Below are 17,725 nucleotides of genomic sequence, written 5' to 3'. Positions count from 1 at the left end.
AAGGTCTTTGGGAACGATTACTGTAGAACATCAAAGCAAAATATCCAAAAGGTTTCCTCCTTCTTCCCCTTGGGAGAAGGCTTCCCATGGGGTGTCCCTACAGACTCACTGGTAGGGAACATAGAAAACAGTAGGGTGGAAGGGACCTTTAAAGGCCATCTAGTCCAAACCCCCAACAGTAAGCAGGGACACTTTTAACTAGATCAGGTTGCTCAGAGCTTCATCAAGCCTGACCTTGAACGTCTCCAGGGATGGGGCCCCCACCACATCTCTGGGCAACTCATTCAGTGTCTCACCACCCTCCTTGTAAAGAATATTCTTCCTTGATGACCAGTCCAGCTATCCTCACCACCTTCACCCTGTTTACACACCCTCAGGGCTAAGTTTAGAGATGTAGATGGAAAATATGCATTTTCTATTAAACAGCCTGTCTGCAGCTCTATACAGCCTGTTAACTATCTTCCACTTGTGTTGTTGAAGGAAAAGTGCAGAATTTGTTCACAGCCATCAAGCTGTCCCCCAGGAACAAAAGAAATAGTAAGTATTTTATCATTAATGCAAAGCTGAGCATAGATATATTCAATCTTAATAGAATTGCACAATTACTTCAGCCAGCTACATACATCGCTTACAGTCAATAGAGTCAATTCACCCAGAGAGTAAGGTAGCAGAATCAAGGGCAGCTTAAAGATAATTTTATCTTGAAAGAGCAGTTTGTACCATGAACTGGGACAACTGAAGACTTCTCAAACTGCAAAGGTTACCTCTACCATGCAAAACAGAGTTGAACATGGTCTGAGGTATGCTTGCTATAGGAGGAATTACAGAAGCAGCTTTTAGCCCCTCAAATCAGAGATGTTCGGGACAAACTCTACCTGTTCCCAGCAGTAGACTGAAAGTTATGGTCACAAGGAGACCTGAAGGCTATGGAGACTTTGGGCACTCACATCCAGTGCATGAGAACTGCACATATTTAGCAGGTCAGCCATAAGACCCAGAGTTTCTTGACATCTTAATTCCCCTGGGAACGCACCTCTGTTAGGATCAAGTCCCATCCATCCCATTAAAGTAATTGGCTGGGAAAGGCAAACTGAAGTGCTCATGGGTAACACTCAAACACATAAACACTTCCATTACAATGAACAGCTGTATGAATGCTTATCTCAATCTCCTAAGAAATGTCCAAGACCCACAAGTCATCTTCAGCAAGCAGTCTTTCCCAACTATGTCCAGACCCAGAAGAAATGCTTCAACAGATGCTTTTGCAGAACTTTGGCACTTAGTTTTCCAAGAAAAATTAGAAAGAACAGGAAATGTGTAAAAAAAAAAAAAAAAAGAGTTTGCCAGACTTCAGAAAAAACCTTCTGTTCAGTTCTGAGCAAAGGCAGTATTAGACACATCTTTAAAATGCCACAGGGCACAGAGTTAAATTGATCATATGTTCACTAGAAAAATAATCATTTAGCTAATGCCTTTTTATTTCTAAAACAATTTCCTTCATTTTCATTGTGAACTTGTGAGTCAGTGCACAGCATGCATAAATTTAATGTCCTGGTTTTTAAAAACATTTGAAAGTAGCTGATCGATTTTACTCAGAAGTGCAGCTGTTTCTCCACTTTTTCAGTCAAGAGACAAATACTGTTTCCTCTCGGAAAACAACATGAGAACGTACACCATCCAGATCGGGTGCCAGCCAAAGTGTGCTAAAACTGTCATTGTGAGTAAAAAGCCAGAACCCCCATCCCTGAGCCTCCCCCTCTTCCTAATCCATGCTAAACACACACAGTGTATCAAGGCGGTTCCTGAAAAAATGTTTATTAGCCTTCATTCTGGATGCAGCAGCAGTTGGAAGGCTAAAGGCTGCTGATAGCTGCAGTATAGGAAGGGCTGGGAGCTGGTGTGGTGCAGAAGGAACACAGGTTTGAGAAGGGTAACCCCCTGCTTGTCCCTAGCAATTCCATCTGCTTTTCCCTGGGGTGGTGGAGGGCACCTGGGTCTCACCAAGGACTTGGGGTGGCAGCTTGAGCCCTGGCATAGTAAGGACTGTGGCCAGAGACTAGCAGAGCTGAAGTGCTGATAAAAATCCAGACCTATAGTTCACCTCCACCCAGCAGCAGTCCCAAGAGGTGATACCCAGCACCGACATGCTTGCTGCCAAGCTTGCCACCCTGACCCTCAGCATGGCATTTCTTGGTTGCAGATCAGGGAATGCTGCGCAGGTTTCTTTGGGCAGCAGTGCCAGCCCTGCCCAGGTAAAGCAGGGAATGCCTGCTTTGGAAACGGCATCTGCTTGGATGGCATCAATGGCACAGGCACCTGCGAGTGTGGAGAGGGGTTTGTCGGTACAGCCTGTGAAAGCTGCATCGAAGGCAAATACGGCCGCAACTGTGATCAAGGTACTGAGCATCCCTGCACCGCCCGCACAGGCACCTTTGCTAGTCCAGTCAGATGTCAAAACCTCCCCTTTACATCTTCTAACCATGTCCATTCTAGATCCTGGAAAGATACTTCACTTCCAGGGTAATAGGCTAGTATTTAAAAATATCATTAACCTCTTTTCTTCCCCCATTATGGTAGTTTCTCTCTACTCCCTTGTTTGGGGACAGTGGCCTGTGACAGGCCTAGAACAGCACCCAGCAAGAAAAATCCTCTTTAGCACTGCTTTTTCACCAATGCTTTCCCATTAAAATACCGCCTCAGTCCCTTTATTTGGGAACAGAGGAATGATAAGCATATTTTGAACTTAGATTTATTCTCCAGGATGAAGCCAATGGGCACAAACCAAAGCATTTCTCTTAATAGAAACGAGTAGAAAGTGCCATCATCAGGACATCTAGGCCATCCTCGTGTTCTCCATCCCCCTCATTGCCTTGCTGTGCACACTACTACCCTGTCCAGGGACAGTGGTTTCCTCCCATCTCTCCCCACAGTGTGCGCTTGCGTCCACGGGAAATGCAGCAGTGGGATCGATGGGGATGGCTCCTGTGAATGTGATGTTGGCTGGAGAGGAGTGACATGTGAGAGTGGTGAGTGTCCCTCCTGAGTGGGTTTCTCTTTTCAGGAAATGCCAGAAATACCACCATGATCAGATCCCAGTGTGGGAGGCCCAGGTAGCTTCCGACATGCACTGAAATACAGGTGACACTCATGTGCTATGGGAATTAACTACCATATTAATAGATAGCCAGCTGAGGTACTGCTCATGAGACTTCAATGCCTTACTTAACTCCTTCTCTAACTGTATGATCCTGTGTTTGTCCCAAAAGAATATCCCACTTGTTAGCTCTGTATTTTGCAGAGTTATGTAGCACATTTTGCTCCTCTGATCAAAAGCCTCTCAAGTACATCCATAAGTTGATTTAGCTATACAACACTGGATATTAAATTTTGATCTTCCTAATACAATAAAAATGAATTACCAAATACATAATTTTGTTTTGGCTTAATACAGCCCCTATATCCAATAAAATTATATTTTATTTAGACATAATTAAAGTGTATTAAATAACTATTCAAAACTCTCTATATAAATAGTATAAAATCAAAACATATAAGCACAGTAATAATAGCATTCAATATTTGTTCAAAAAAAATTTAGGGGAAAAAATAGTACAGAAATTAGTTTTATAGTTAAAGAGTTGCTTCAGTTGCTATATCTGAGCAAATTTCAGTCCCTTTGAAAAACCTACACTTAACCTACACTTAAACTAATATCTGTGTTTACTCTGGTGAGTTTTGCACATTAAATGACAGTGGATGAAATGTTTTCCTGGCAATACATTGACATGGCCCTTCCTCACAAGTGAAATCAGGTGTTACACAGTGGTCCGTACAGAGGGAGCCTCTATACAGACTGAGAGCAGTGTAACAGACCCCAGCTCTCCATGGTGGGAACAAAAGACTGGGAAACTAGAAGAATGTTGACCCAAAAGGTTCTAATCCCAGGTTTTGTTTGTTTGTTTGTTTGTTTTTAACTCTTGCAGAAATCAAAGATGATGCATGCAACGCCTCTTGCCATACCAGTGCTAAGTATGTATGAAATCCACTTATTTGGAGGAAGGGAAAATAGGGGGATCTCGTGTATGCAAAAAGCATAGCCCATCTTGCTGTTTATGAAAACTTCCCAGAAGCATAGATAACACATGTTTTCTGCCAGAGATAAAGGGTGATGTTAATGTAATATACTCAGTTATTAACCCAATTGCAAAATGGGCATGTCAAAAGGGGAAACAAAGGAGATTATGTAAGGAGGAGGAAAAAATCCCCATGCACCCATGAGAGATCCTACCATGCAGTATACAAAGAATTTGAGCCTGCAGCACTAAAGAGACCAAGAGGGCAGGGCAAGGCTGATCACAAAGGTGGGTTTCTCAGGTGGGCTTTTTCTGTCCCTCCTATTTCCGCCATCCGCCGCCACACATAAAATTCAGAAATGCCATCAGCACTAAGGACTTCATCAGAGCTGCATTTGACAAAAAAACACCTACCTTCTTCACATAAAAACATTAAAAGAAACCAACCCAAAACCCACTTCTGCTGAGTCAGCACCAGTACTGGGACACTAACCAGTTTTCAAAGGAGCAAGTCACCCCCATTGAGCCATTTACTGAAGAGCTGCCACCCCCCAATCATTGACCAGACAGCAAGATTTATATTACAAAAACCAAGGAAAGGCAGCTGGAAAGACTCCTCATTGCTCAGCTCTCAGAGGCAGAGAAACCCAAGGGGTAAATCCCCTCATTCCCAGATGTAGATCATTCTCTCCCCTTTGGCTTATGAACTGCTGTTCATAGCAGAGATCTTTTACCAGGAGCTTCTGTCCGAACTCCTCTCAAATTTGCTCAAGGGCATCTCACTTGCACTGTCATCAGGGCTCTGTTTCTGATGGGAGAAGCAGAGTATTCTCTCTTGGGTCTTATCCACCCCCTCTAGGTATGAGGATAGGTGCAGGTATGGCAGGAGTGGTGGGGAAGGACGGGATTGTGCTGATTGTGGTGTTATGCTATCCTTGTGTTATACAGAGCTCATGGGGCAGAAAACCCATGCTTGCATATGGAAGGCCAAACTGTCCATAAAAACCAAACTTGTACTCAGAGGACTCAGATTCCTGCCTCCCATCCTTGCATATCAGTTGGGGTGTGTCCCTCAATAAACTGTGTGCACACAAACAGAAATTGAAGCACAGTTTTTGGGTGAGCAGGTATGCAGCTCCTGGATCTCTGCATGAGAAGATAGGACATGCTGACCAAAGCATGCATTTTTGATACTGAAAACAATACATCCAGAATGCATTTGGGAAGCTGGACCCAACTAGGTTCATTTTTACTGTTGCAACTACATCATACAGCATGATTAAAAGCTTTGGTATTTGAATGCAACATCACCTTCTGAACAGCACACAAAACCAAGAGCTCCTAACTATTTATTTTTTCCCCTAAACGTTGCCTCCCTCCTTTTACTTCTTTAGCTGCCTTCTCCTATCAAACGGCACTGCCTATTGCAAGTGTGCAGCTGGGTTCCAGGGGAACGGGACATTCTGCACAGGCAAGTGCACTTTGTTGCTTCCCTTCTCGGAGAGAAAGAAAATAGTAACAGTTGGAATACTCTGTAGCCACAGTGGAGCTGGTGAAAGATGAGCATTTCCCTGGGCACCATTTAAAAACAGGAACCACTGCCAGTTCGCTTATAACAAGTTAGAACCCAACAGGTGCAGATTCAGAGCAAACAAAAGGCTCAAAATCTCCAAGTCGGGAGGCATTGTGCTAAGGGAGACCAGAGAAAAGGGAACGTGCTGTGCGCGACCCAGACCCCATTGTTTGCAAAGTAATGAAACCCGGATTATGACTTTTACTCCTTTTCCCAACAAAGCCCAGCGAGGAGAGGCCAATTCAGGGCACAATAGCACTTCCAGCTATTGGAAGCTGTATGGCCCTACCATTTTCTCAGCTTTCTGAACTTGCACTGATTGCTGGGGTGGTGAAATCAACTTCTTTAGAGCAGAGAGATCTGAGACACCCTCAGAAAGGGGAAATAGTAGTTTATCCTAGGTGTCCCTCCCAGAGTCTGGGATATCCAGACTTACAGAATAGACTCCTTCTGGCTACAGTGATTCTAATTAATTTTATAGTAATTTTACTTAATCTTTAACTGACTAAAATACTAATTCTCTTGGGAACAGAGGCATATTTGTCTATGTACAATGGTTGGCAAGATCCTAATCCATGATTTTAGCACTTGCACTCTAGCTGCTTTCATTTTCTCTTCTGGCACAAACCAGCCAAATCTATTTTAATCTGCTGGTGGGAAATTCCCGGTGTGCAGGAAGAGCTGGGTGACACAGGTCACCCCCAGGGGATCTGTGTTCACCCTTATTCACTTATCCAGGATTCCCAGGCAAAACCAGTCACATGGGAAGTCACGTCCCCAGTCTGACTGTTACAGCTGCTGAAACAGCAGTATGGGGTCATTTGAAGCAAAATTAAAAGCAGTGTTTGGGCTGACTTGATTCACACTGAAGACCAGACAAGGCTCCCTCCCTGCTCTTGGGGTAACCCAAAGAAGCTTTTTGCCACCCTCTGAGTCATCCAGAGGCACAGAAACAGTGGGAGTATCCAACTGAACAACCACAGGAGGACTGGCTGCTATCAGAGTCCAGACCTCCCACAAGGGATGGCCATTTGATCTGCATGCAGAAAAAGGCAAGCTAAGGAAAAGCTTCAAATGGCCATTTAATCTGCAGAAGAATGTGAAGGTCCCTTTTTTGGTGCTTGGTTGGCACAAACCAGTATCTTCCAGACTAGATGCATCTTCTCAGCTTTCCCTCTTGCAATCAATGAGATACATTAAATATTGGGCACCAATGAAGTCTATAGCCTCTTAAATCAGAAAGTTTCAGATTCAGAAAATGTTAGTAAAATCATTTAAAATATAGAGGCAGATTAACCTGAAAAGCAAAAAGCCACCTAAGCATATTGTTTTAACCCAAGTTGTTGTCACCATTCAGCTATTGATGCTTGTGAGACCAGCAATGGTGGCTGTTCTGCCAAAGCAGAGTGCAGAAGAACAACACCTGGCAAGAGAACTTGCATCTGCAATGCTGGGTACACTGGAGATGGAATAATCTGCATTGGTAAGCATTCACACTATCTCATATATCACAAAGAGGAAAATTACAGCAGCTTTTCTGTAAATGGAAGACCCTTCTTCCACTACAACCCTGAAGTGCAGTTTCCTGACACTACAGACCCTGATGCCAAGATGCCAAATGCATCTCTACATGCCCCATTGCCAATACTACTCAGCAAGGCAGGCAACTGCAGCAGTGTGGTATAACACCAAGCTTACTACAAAATTATCTACCCCTCAACAAAGATAGACCCATCTTCAGCAGCTTGATACACTCACACTCCTCTGATCACTGCAAAACTTTAAGACTTTTAGCTATTTTTATACCATACCTTCCCAGGAGTGGTTTTAGGAATGCTTATGGCAGGGTTTTAGCCTTCATCAAGACCTAGACTGAGATATTAAGTAGAAAAAGGAATGAATTTCATTGATTCACAGTTGTCAAAAATCTGCATTCCTAGCATGCTTGACTAGAAATTCTACCTTCTTGGGTTTTCAGAAATCACTCTTTCCTTATTATACTGTCTCTATTTTATAAAGAAATCAACCCTTGCCTGGAGAACAATGGTGGATGCGATAGAAACGCAGAATGCACACAGACTGGACCCAATCAAGTGAGTACTCTGTCAGAGTAGAAAAATGAGAGTGGTCATGTGTTTATAGTTGGGTAAAAAAATGTTATTTCGTTTAGAAATAAAGTTGAGATGGCAAAGTGGATTTCATAACAAAAATTCTGAAAAGTACATACTTTGGAGGAAGCATTTGAGGGGGAGTGTAGACAAACACGAAGAAATTAATTAAAAGAAATTCAAAGCTGCAGAGGACAGCAGTGTTTTGCTGTTTCAAGCGGTTGCTTTTCCTCTTTGGGAGGTTTTGATGTGAAAACCTGACAGCTTGAAAGTATTGCCAGATACTGTTTCTTTTATTGTTATAGAAACTGTCCACGGAAAAAATTCGTTTCAGACTAGCCCTTCTCCCAGTTTAGCTCAAACATATTCACAAGGAACTAAAACAGCCTGAATCATAGTTCTTGTACAGGGGTTACAGCATACTGGCATCCACTCAGGCCTGCTGTTCAGCATCTCTCATGCAGAAGTACTACATACTTTTCTCCCAAGAGAAAGAAGCATAAAAGGACAAGGAGTGGGAGATAAGAAGCAAATTGGCCTGAGTAACCAAGTGACATAGACTGGCACTTCTAACAGTTTCAGAATGAGCTGAACTCCCTGGCTGAATCTTATCATCCCCCCTGTAGCTTCACAGGAATGTAATCCTCCTGTGAATGTGGCACAGGAGCTTTTCTTCAGAAACAGTGACCAGGAGTCAGAGGCCACCTCCTGCTTCCAGTTGTCTAGGGAGGTGCAATAACACCATCAGCCCTTTTTGCCAGTAATGATCAATTCACTCTTTGCCTTGACTGTCATGTGCAAATCAGGACATTTCTGGTGGCAGCAGAGAGCCATTTAACTCCTTCCCTACCCCACTAGGCAAACAGGTAATGGCTATTTTCTTCCAGACAGCCTCTCTGGGGATAGAAGTACTATTTACAACATGATCGTTTATATTTCCTTACCCAGGGGGTTACAGTTAACATCAGAGCAGTAGTAACCTCCACTACAAAGTCCCATTGCAAATCCCATTGCAGCAGAGCCAAACTTATAGGACAGAAATAAGTCTGTTTTCTCTAGGACTTTCAGTCATATAGATACATAAAACACTGCTATTACAATCCCTACCAGCTTTATTTCTGCTACAGAAGTCTCCTTGAATTTTCAATCTTCTTTGTATTAAATGGGAATTCTAAACTGAGAACTGTTAAGCAGTGAATTGGAAAGGAAGAGAAGTTGTTTATTTACATGCACATTCATTTTTCATCTTTGTGGTAACCACAAAACGCCATAATCCTGGTGTAAGTGTCAAATGCAGGATCGCTGCATGGGAAGCTCTCGGTAGCAATGGGACACAATTCCAAGCATATTTTAAAGATACACTTCATCACTTAACAAAAACAAAAACCAAACAACAACAACAGGGGAAAGGAAAGGGAAAGGGAGTACCAACCTATGTAAATAAAACGAGGGAAACAAATTAGGGATTCAGCCTTTTTTGACAGCAAGATGACTGTGTGCAGGTGTCAGAGGGGTCATTGCAAATGACCCGGACAGCAGAGAGAGACAGAGATGGAAAGGCAGAGAAAGGTTGGATAGAGCCTCTTAGAAATTGTTATTCCCAAATCTTACTCTGTGGTAAGACTAATATTGGCTAAGAAACTGCTGTGGGAGAGATGATGTACACTGTATCACCATGAAATATTCTGGCAAAAGGGTATATTAGGTGTAAGTGCACCGAAAAAATTCAAATGTCTTTCCATGTATGCATATTCCTGTGTTTGCTTGCAGGCAGTGTGTAATTGCTTGAAGGGATACTCTGGAGATGGTAAAAGATGCACATACATCAGCCGGTGTTCACAAGTAAGTATCAGTTAAGGAGAGTATTTAAGGTCTTATTATAATCATTATACTTTTGTGTTTTGTCTGCATTCAAAACTAAGTCAGATGGGTAGATCTGGGATTTTATGTGCCCCGAATCCACTTACATTAACTTCTCTAATTTTTAAACCTGCTTCTTTCAGTACACACTTTAGTGCCATCACTGTTTTAGAAACTACATATGCAGTAAAGTCTTTTCCTGGACCATAGCCCAGACATAATACAAGTGAGGGCACAGACTCATCACCAAGTCTTTAAAAAAAAGAAAACAAACAAAACAAAACACCCTATGGCACATCAAAACTGCTGTTTATTTTTAATATTCTCCTGTCATTGAGTCCTCTGGTGTGATTTAGAACCTTATTTGTACAGCCTGAACAAGAGAAACAACCAGTGTCAAAATACAAATTCCCTTTTTGGTCTGAAATTTTTATAGCCAAGTCAGAGTATCAAGTCCTCACATTGCTGGTCATTACCAATGAAATCCATGTTGGGGCAATCCAGGCTTAGGACCCTGGGCATGCCTGGGCTCCCTGGAGTAGATGTTTCCAGGGGAGATCCCAACCTGCAGACTCACCTGGGGCAGAGCTCCCACAGAGCGGTGAATGAGCAAAGCCCCACAGCCCCTGCGGCCCCACACAGGCTGCATCCCAAACATCCTATGGATGCATCATACGGGATAGCAACACTGCCAGCTGCAGCAGAGGCAGGTTAGTGAATAGAGAAACAGGAGATGAGAGGTTTCCATCCTCCCACCCCTTGATGGGGAGGTTAAAGGTGGGGGGGGAGGGGGCATGGGGGGGAAGCAAAAAAGAGGTAAACTATCTCCACAAAAATCATTGTCCTCCTTTCCCTCCCACAATATGCAACACAGGGCTTCCCATGGCATTCCTTGTTCTGTCCTTCACTAACCACTGCAGGCTGAGAACTAGCCGCTTTGGTTTCCCACAAGCTAGCTCACACGTTGCAAGCCACGTACCTGCAAGCAACGCGGTGCTCTGCACCAGCCGCATCGCTCTGCTTCTGGCAAGCTGCAGCACAGGAACAGCCACTCTCCCAAGCACATTAATCCTTTGTGCTCTCAGCGCAGTGACAATAATTCTCACTGTCCCAGCTTGCCTGTCAGCAGACTCTCTCTAACCTTGGAACACTGCAGAGATGAAAAAGCAAGGGCAAAGCCAGAAGAAGGGGAACTCAAAGTTATGATCTACTGCTTCCTATGATTTCATATGCTTTTGCTTTTTCCTAGGCCTTGTTTCAGCATCTTTGCTTCCAAACAGCTAACTATTCCAGGCTAATTGTATATATATTTTAAAAAATAAAGATATTCTTGAGAAGGGTCACTGTCAGACTAGAGGCTAATCTGGCTACACAATGGCCAAACCCCTGCACAGCAAAGCTTCAAGAGAAGCTATAACAAACTCAAGATTGCCAATAGTCCAGTCAAATAAATAGCAAGTGCACTCCAGCCCAGAACTTGTGGCCAGGGTTCACTATAGCCCATGAGGTCAGGCCCCACTGGTAGCTCCCAAAGGAGTTTCTGCCACTATTTGAGGCCCATGGGAAAGAATCCCTGAGATGACTGGTAACAGAAAGGACACCATGAAATAAGCAAAAAGAAAGAAAACAAGGTAGCTTCTCAATTTTTCCTAATTTGATCTCACACAGCACAGAAACTTATTCACAAACTGAGATACTAACTGGGGAGCACCTACTTCTGACTGGGCAAACCTCTGAACCCCAGCATGCTGCTCTTGGATGAGTAGCATCTCCCCTTAGCACAGAGACCTTTCTGGAGGCAGGCAGCTAAGTGAGATGCATCTGCTTCTCCAAGCTTAAGGATGCACTGGTGGTAGACCCATGGGCAGGCAGATGTTTTAGAGGAGAGCCCATGTGACAGTTCCCCGTTTCAACTGGCCTGGGCCATAAGACAGACAAAGAACAATAGACATCCTGTGCTAATGCTCCTCCAGAAATCCAGGCTCCTGGCACCATGAAAGTGATTTACAGTTGTAAATAATTCCCTTCAGTGTAAGTCAATGCTGTTTCGGCAGAGCAGCTGAGCCATCCCTAAGGTCCAGAGTGAACCTTGTATGGAAATCTTTTGGATCCTTATAGCACCACAAACTGAAGATATGAGGAGGGAATCCGAAATGCATCCTCTGCATAAAAAGAGTTGTTTTGTATGAACCTTAAATGCTCTTTATTGCTTGCAAAGCAGTATATGCCATTATAAATCCAGTAAGATCAGGTTTCAAGAAGCTGTTGGGATTAAGTCTTACTAAAATATGCATATGGGGGAAAAAAAAAGTGCTAAACTAGAATTGTTTTGTACATCTGTCAATAAAGGAATTAAATATGTTAAAATTTGATCTTAAAAGAATAACGGAGGCTGCAGTGAATTTGCCATCTGTAACGACACCGAGCTGACAGAAAGGACGTGTACCTGCAAACATAACTACATCGGGGATGGATTTACGTGCCGAGGCAATATCTTCCAGGTAAAGTGCTACAATGTTTGCTGTCCCTTGTTTTAATTCAGGTAGCTATTTAATACAATGGTTGTCTCTTGAAACATGCCAGGTTTTTTTCTTGGACAAATTGGTAAATCTGCCTGAGAATTTTAAACAATCACAATCCAAGAAACCAGGAATAGGATACTGTGAGATCTGCCAAAACCAAACCAAAATAACCTAAACAAAAAACTAACCAGAAAACCAACCCCAAAAAACCAAACAAAAACACACCCCCCAAACAAAACCCACCTGATGGACAATCATTATGACTGCAGTACTAAGGAGTTAATACTGGTATTTTTAGGTTTCAAAGCAGCCTATTCTTTGACAGAGCGATGTAAAATGGGCAGCATTTATTCCAAACCACAGGTCCCCCTTGAGCACTGCATTTGTTTGTGCTCCACAGATGTTGCCTCACATTAGCAGCACTTTTACAAAGTCTTGTTCTTGATTGCAGGAACTTCTCCGGAATGCCAACACATCTAGATTTTATTTCCACTTAGAGGTAAGAGAAGGTTAAATGGCTTTTGCTGGGAGAGGGTACAGGTAACAATTCTCCATTTACCCCGAGCCACAGGGCAGCACAAGTCTGTATGCTGGCCTGCTAGTGCAAAGACTCCTATTTTAGCTTCAGTTATGCTACCATGATAGACAGATGGCTTCCTCTCACTTCAGCAGAGCTCTCTTCTTGTTTCAGTTTGTCAGTGGCCGCTGCAAAGTGCCTGCAATACCCCGATCTGTTCACACCTCTAACCGTACTCATTCAGTCTGGCTGAGACTGAGGGCTGCTGGTGGGGAAAATTAATTCCTAATGCTGTGCAAGGTGTCCATAACACACCAGTATTTGGGCTGTTAACAATCAGTGCTGGCACAGCATCTCTCCAACATTCACACACAGAAGTAGGCTGGGCAAGATCTTGGGAGGGAGCACAGCCAGGATAGCTGACTCAAACTGACCAAAGGGATATTCCTGACCATATGACATCTGCTCAACAATGAAAGCTAAGAGAAGGTTGGGGGGAGGGGAAGGCATTAATTATTTGTGATATTTGTCTTCTGGAGCAACCACCATGCATACTGAAGCCCTGCTTCCCAGGAAGTGGCTTGACAATGCCTGCTGATGGGAAGTAGAGAATGAATCTTACAGTTTTCCACTCAGTAATTAATCTAATCTTACGTACAAGCAACCATGTATCAGCTAGAGGCACATACATATATACACTCTTGACTATCTCAAGATGAAAGGGTTTATCTATCTTACCTTGTCCAGAAGGGAATACCTGCACCTAGCAGTGGTTGAGAACTTTCTCTGTTCTTGCATTCATTATTGCTAAGAGAGACAAGCTAATAAAGCAGAGAGAAAAGTCTTCCATTTGGCACCTGTGGGCAGAGGTGACAGATGGGGCTGGGAAGGAAAGGCCACACCATACAAGAGAGTTTCTCTCACCCTTGCATTGTAGGGACAGGAACCCAACGTGCAGCACCAACAGGGCTACGGGCACTACCACCTGCACAGCAGGGCTGTCCCCATTGCTGTGTGACTTTACTACATGCATTAAATCTCATTATTGCTTTGTCCTCTTAAATTTGGCAGGCCTTGTCTATCAGAGATCTTGCAGGTCCTGGCCCTTTCACTCTGTTTGTACCTCGCACAAACATACTAAACAACGACCCCAGAGTAAGTAAGAAGGCTAAACACTTTGAATGAGTTGGCAGTGAGTTTGCAGATTCAGATGCTTCACTCAACTGCTTCTCAACTCCTCCACTTCCTGCTGCAGATCAAGGACTGGACTGCCAAAGGAGTGATGGCTCAAGTCCTCCGGTACCACATGGTGGGTTGTGCCAGTCTGTTGTCCAATGACCTGAGAACAATCACCAACATCACCTCTCTTCAAGGCGACCCAATACACATCAGCTACTCACAGGTAACAGAGCATGAAGAGGCAGTGGAGGGAATAATAAAATAACCTACTCTCATTCAGCTTTTTTATAAAACCTGAAAGGCTCCCTGTCCTCCTCTGATGCAGATAAATAAATAAATAGCATTAAAAGAAGATTTCCCATTCAGCTGAAGTGTTCAGCACTTATCTGCTATGTGAAGGGTGGTGTTGTACAGCCCTTGCTTTGACACAAGTTATTTTATCCTCAGGCTCTGGCTTCATGAGCACAAATTGAGTCTGAAAAATTAAAGGGCGATTTACTAAAACTGAAGCTACTATTTGCTGCAAAGAAAATGTGGTCTGGGCTCACCATATCACAGAATTTTGGCATTGGCCTCATCCTCCCACAAGGTTCCACAGAAAGTCTTTTTGTTGCCTTTCCAGAACTCGCTGGTTTTGAACAACAAAGCTGAAATTATACTCAGTGATGCTGTTGGCATCAATGGCGTGATCCACATCATAAACCAAATTCTGGTCCCATCACACATGCAAGATTTCCCCCTTAAGAAGGTATGTGCATCTTGTTGCCATTCTCAAGCCAAGGGCTTTTCCACAGCTACTGTTAGATATAGAAATAATCTCAGTCACAACAATCTCAGTGATACCAAACAGACCTTATACAAACATCATTTGACTCTGCTGAATAAGTGAAATGTTACATTTAAAATTAATTCAGGAATTACTAAGAAATACTAAGAACAGTATAAGAGGACCTCTGAACAGGGTTTTTACAATGGCATTGATTTCATAACAAAGAGTGACTTTCAGGTTAAAGCAAGCTAGTATCTGCTTTTTAAATACCCATGCAATGTATTTATTAGATATTTTACTGAATATGCCTTTCTTTGTAGGAAAGCCTTAAAATTGTTGCAGCCAAACATGGATACAACCTGTTCAGCAGTTTGCTGGAGGTAAGGACACGAGATAGCAGCCATTGGGCAAATGTTTTAAACACTTCTTTTAAAGACAAGGCACAGGCACAGAACAGGGTGGTGTTCATTTGAGTCAAAGGGCTCACAACACTGTAATACAGCCCTGGTCACCATGTGGGTTGTCAATCAGACCCACAGCCATTTTTCCTCCATCCTCTTTGCCTGACTGTACTCTGTCCTATCATATGTCAAGTTACACAGCCAAGGTTTGGCTTAAGTATGACTTTGAGCCCAAAGTTGGACCATCAACCTTGGTTTTCAGTGGGCAACACTGTGTACGAAGCACTTCTGAGAATACGGTCATGTAACTCAACTCAGGCAGCTCAACTCAGCCATCTGGTTTTCTAAAGTTCTGGTGTTTGCAGGCTGGAGACAGGCCACCACATGCCAGTTATACCAACATTAAGCTCACAGGGTCAGTGTCATTTTAGATGGACCATTAATCTTCTACCCCAACTTTTGGTATGTTGCAGAAAAACAACTTGCTTGGGTTGATCAATGATCCTATTCACAAGCCCGTCACACTCTTCTGGCCCACAGACACTGCTATCCGTGGGCTCCCACAGGAGCAGCAGGACTTCCTCTTCAAGAAGTCTAACACAGACAAATTGGTGCAGTACCTCAAATTCCACATCGTCCGTGATGCTGCGGTAAGCCCCTGCTTTTTAGGAGCATTGCCAAAGCCAAGCTGCACAAGCCTGGACACATGCATCTCCCATCTTTCCTCCCCAGGTGTTGGCCTACCAGCTACCCTACTCCACCTCACTGAAGACTCTTCAGGGCTCCAACCTCAGCGTTAGCTGTGGGGATAATGACAAGATTGTAAGTGATCACCCTGCCAGCACATTTACTCCCTGCCCCTGCTGCAGGATCTGCTCATGTGGACCTCGCTGTGCCTGTGCACAGCTCCCAGAGTCAGTGACACCAAAACTCAATTAACCTTTGCCAGCCCAACAGTCACAAAAACAGGTCAACCATGTCAACAGATTCATCCAACTAGATGGTTTGTGAGACTCTTTGGAGCTGTCATTTTCTGTGCTGTAAGATGCTCTTTGTCCAAAACAGCTCTCAGTTACCTCAAAACTGCACATTTAAACTTACCTTCCAATGAAATACACAATAGAAAGCTGTGGAAATGGACCTGGCTTTGGCAGAAGCCCCAAGAACACAGTGTCTGCATGGAAACTCTGGACTGTAAATGCTTACAAGCTAAGATTGCAGGCATGCACACAGCCTGTTAAGCCAGAACAACAGGATGTTTTTCTTTGCATGCGCACATATCATACCCACATATCCCCTGGCAAGCATCTGCCTCCAAAAACGTGGCTAAGCCCAAACATCCATAAGGTAAACCTGTGGACATCAGGCTGGCATACTCTGCCCCTTCCAGAAAAGTAGAAAAATTCACCTATCTGTGATGTTGTAGTGTTCAGCTATGGGAAGAAAGGTTCACAGCTTGATTTAGAGCAGGGAGAGGACTATCCCTAACTCCTATTCAGGCCCTAGATCCATCCTGACCCTAAGTAAGACTGTCTGGTTACTTGTCCCACCCCTCTCTCCCCATCCCATCTCTCAGGGTGCGCTTTTCCTGAATGACAGACAGTGCAAGATAGTGCAGCGGCAGCTGGAGTTTGACGGGGGCATCGCCTACGGTATTGACTGCCTGCTGACGGACCCCAGCCTGGGAGGACGCTGCGACAGCTTCTTCACCATGGATTTCATGGTCAGTCTCTTTTTTTTTGGTCTCTACCCTGGCAAAGACACACACCACACCCTGGCCAAACCCTGCCCTCACAGGGACCAGGGCAACATTCACAGCAGCTTTGGCAGTACTGAGATTAAGTGACACCACTTCGGGCTGCCTCCAGGTGCCACACTGGTTAGAGCTAAGGTTAAGAAGTGAAAAAAATGAATTGTGTAGTCAGTCTTAAAAAGACATCCGAAAGATTACATTTCAGTTATGGAACAAACACTTCTGTTTATCTCATCTGCTCAAATTATCTTTGGTTTCATTATTTTGTTAAATGAATTGGATACAATTTCCTCAGATCTGGTCAGCGCTTCCTGAGAAGTAACCATGTGCTTCTACTCGAAATTAGACACCCAGATCTGATGCAGCCCATGTCAATATTTGTTTGAAGAACACCCACCGCCCCCACCCTGCTTGTTTAAGTCCAGGGCAAAGTTTCCTCTTCCAAAGTTTATATTCTGACATCTAAATTAATTTATTGCCTTCCATGGCACTAAAGCAGTGCAACTATTTTGTTGTAATTCTCCTTTTCCCCAGAGTTCTTACAATGCATTTCAACCATAAACCTACACTCTGCTCACAATTACTGCTCTCACAAAACAGACTTTTTGTCCTCTTCAAATACCTTTTTGTTGTCATTATATTAGCATTTTTTTCCATTTTGTACAACAGGGGCACTGTGTTAGCTGCTTCAGTAATTCTAGATGCCCTCCAGGAACAAAACCAAAGGTAATACACTACAATCTTGCATTTAACCAGTCCAAACTGCTCTTATCTGTACTTCACACAAGCAAGCTAGAGCAACTCGCTTTGGGAAAAAAAAAAAAAAAAAAAAAAAAGAGAGCTCAGCAGTCAAACTGGACTGTTAAGTGATCCCATAAAGCCTGTGGAACAAATCTGTCCCTGGGCAAACCCCCAGACAATGGTGGTATGGGATGCTTGTTGGTCTTGCACAGCATCCACTGCAGCAAGA

General features: G+C 43.6%; 1 protein-coding gene across 1 annotated transcript in view; it reads left to right on the top strand.

Moving 5' to 3' along the window:
* The window catches only part of STAB2 (stabilin 2), a gene marked incomplete at both ends in the record, with an annotated part of 80,221 nt that overhangs the window by 47,237 nt on the left and 15,259 nt on the right, over positions 1–17,725 (top strand). The window contains 19 exons of the mRNA XM_084268150.1: positions 481–537; positions 1,625–1,717; positions 2,201–2,396; positions 2,931–3,026; positions 3,984–4,029; positions 5,468–5,544; positions 7,004–7,129; positions 7,666–7,739; positions 9,525–9,596; positions 11,996–12,115; positions 12,588–12,635; positions 13,725–13,808; positions 13,909–14,055; positions 14,455–14,580; positions 14,922–14,981; positions 15,476–15,652; positions 15,735–15,824; positions 16,579–16,725; positions 17,425–17,481. Of these exons, the coding sequence (XP_084124276.1) occupies positions 481–537; positions 1,625–1,717; positions 2,201–2,396; positions 2,931–3,026; positions 3,984–4,029; positions 5,468–5,544; positions 7,004–7,129; positions 7,666–7,739; positions 9,525–9,596; positions 11,996–12,115; positions 12,588–12,635; positions 13,725–13,808; positions 13,909–14,055; positions 14,455–14,580; positions 14,922–14,981; positions 15,476–15,652; positions 15,735–15,824; positions 16,579–16,725; positions 17,425–17,481 (1,893 nt within the window). The remainder of the gene's footprint in view (positions 1–480; positions 538–1,624; positions 1,718–2,200; positions 2,397–2,930; positions 3,027–3,983; positions 4,030–5,467; positions 5,545–7,003; positions 7,130–7,665; positions 7,740–9,524; positions 9,597–11,995; positions 12,116–12,587; positions 12,636–13,724; positions 13,809–13,908; positions 14,056–14,454; positions 14,581–14,921; positions 14,982–15,475; positions 15,653–15,734; positions 15,825–16,578; positions 16,726–17,424; positions 17,482–17,725) is intronic.

The sequence above is a fragment of the Gallinula chloropus genome (assembly GCF_964237585.1).
Source record: "Gallinula chloropus genome assembly, chromosome: 1".
Taxonomy (NCBI): Eukaryota; Metazoa; Chordata; class Aves; order Gruiformes; family Rallidae; genus Gallinula; species Gallinula chloropus.
The sequence above is the reverse complement of the archived record's forward strand: the minus strand, read 5'-3'. Positions and strand labels throughout refer to the sequence as shown.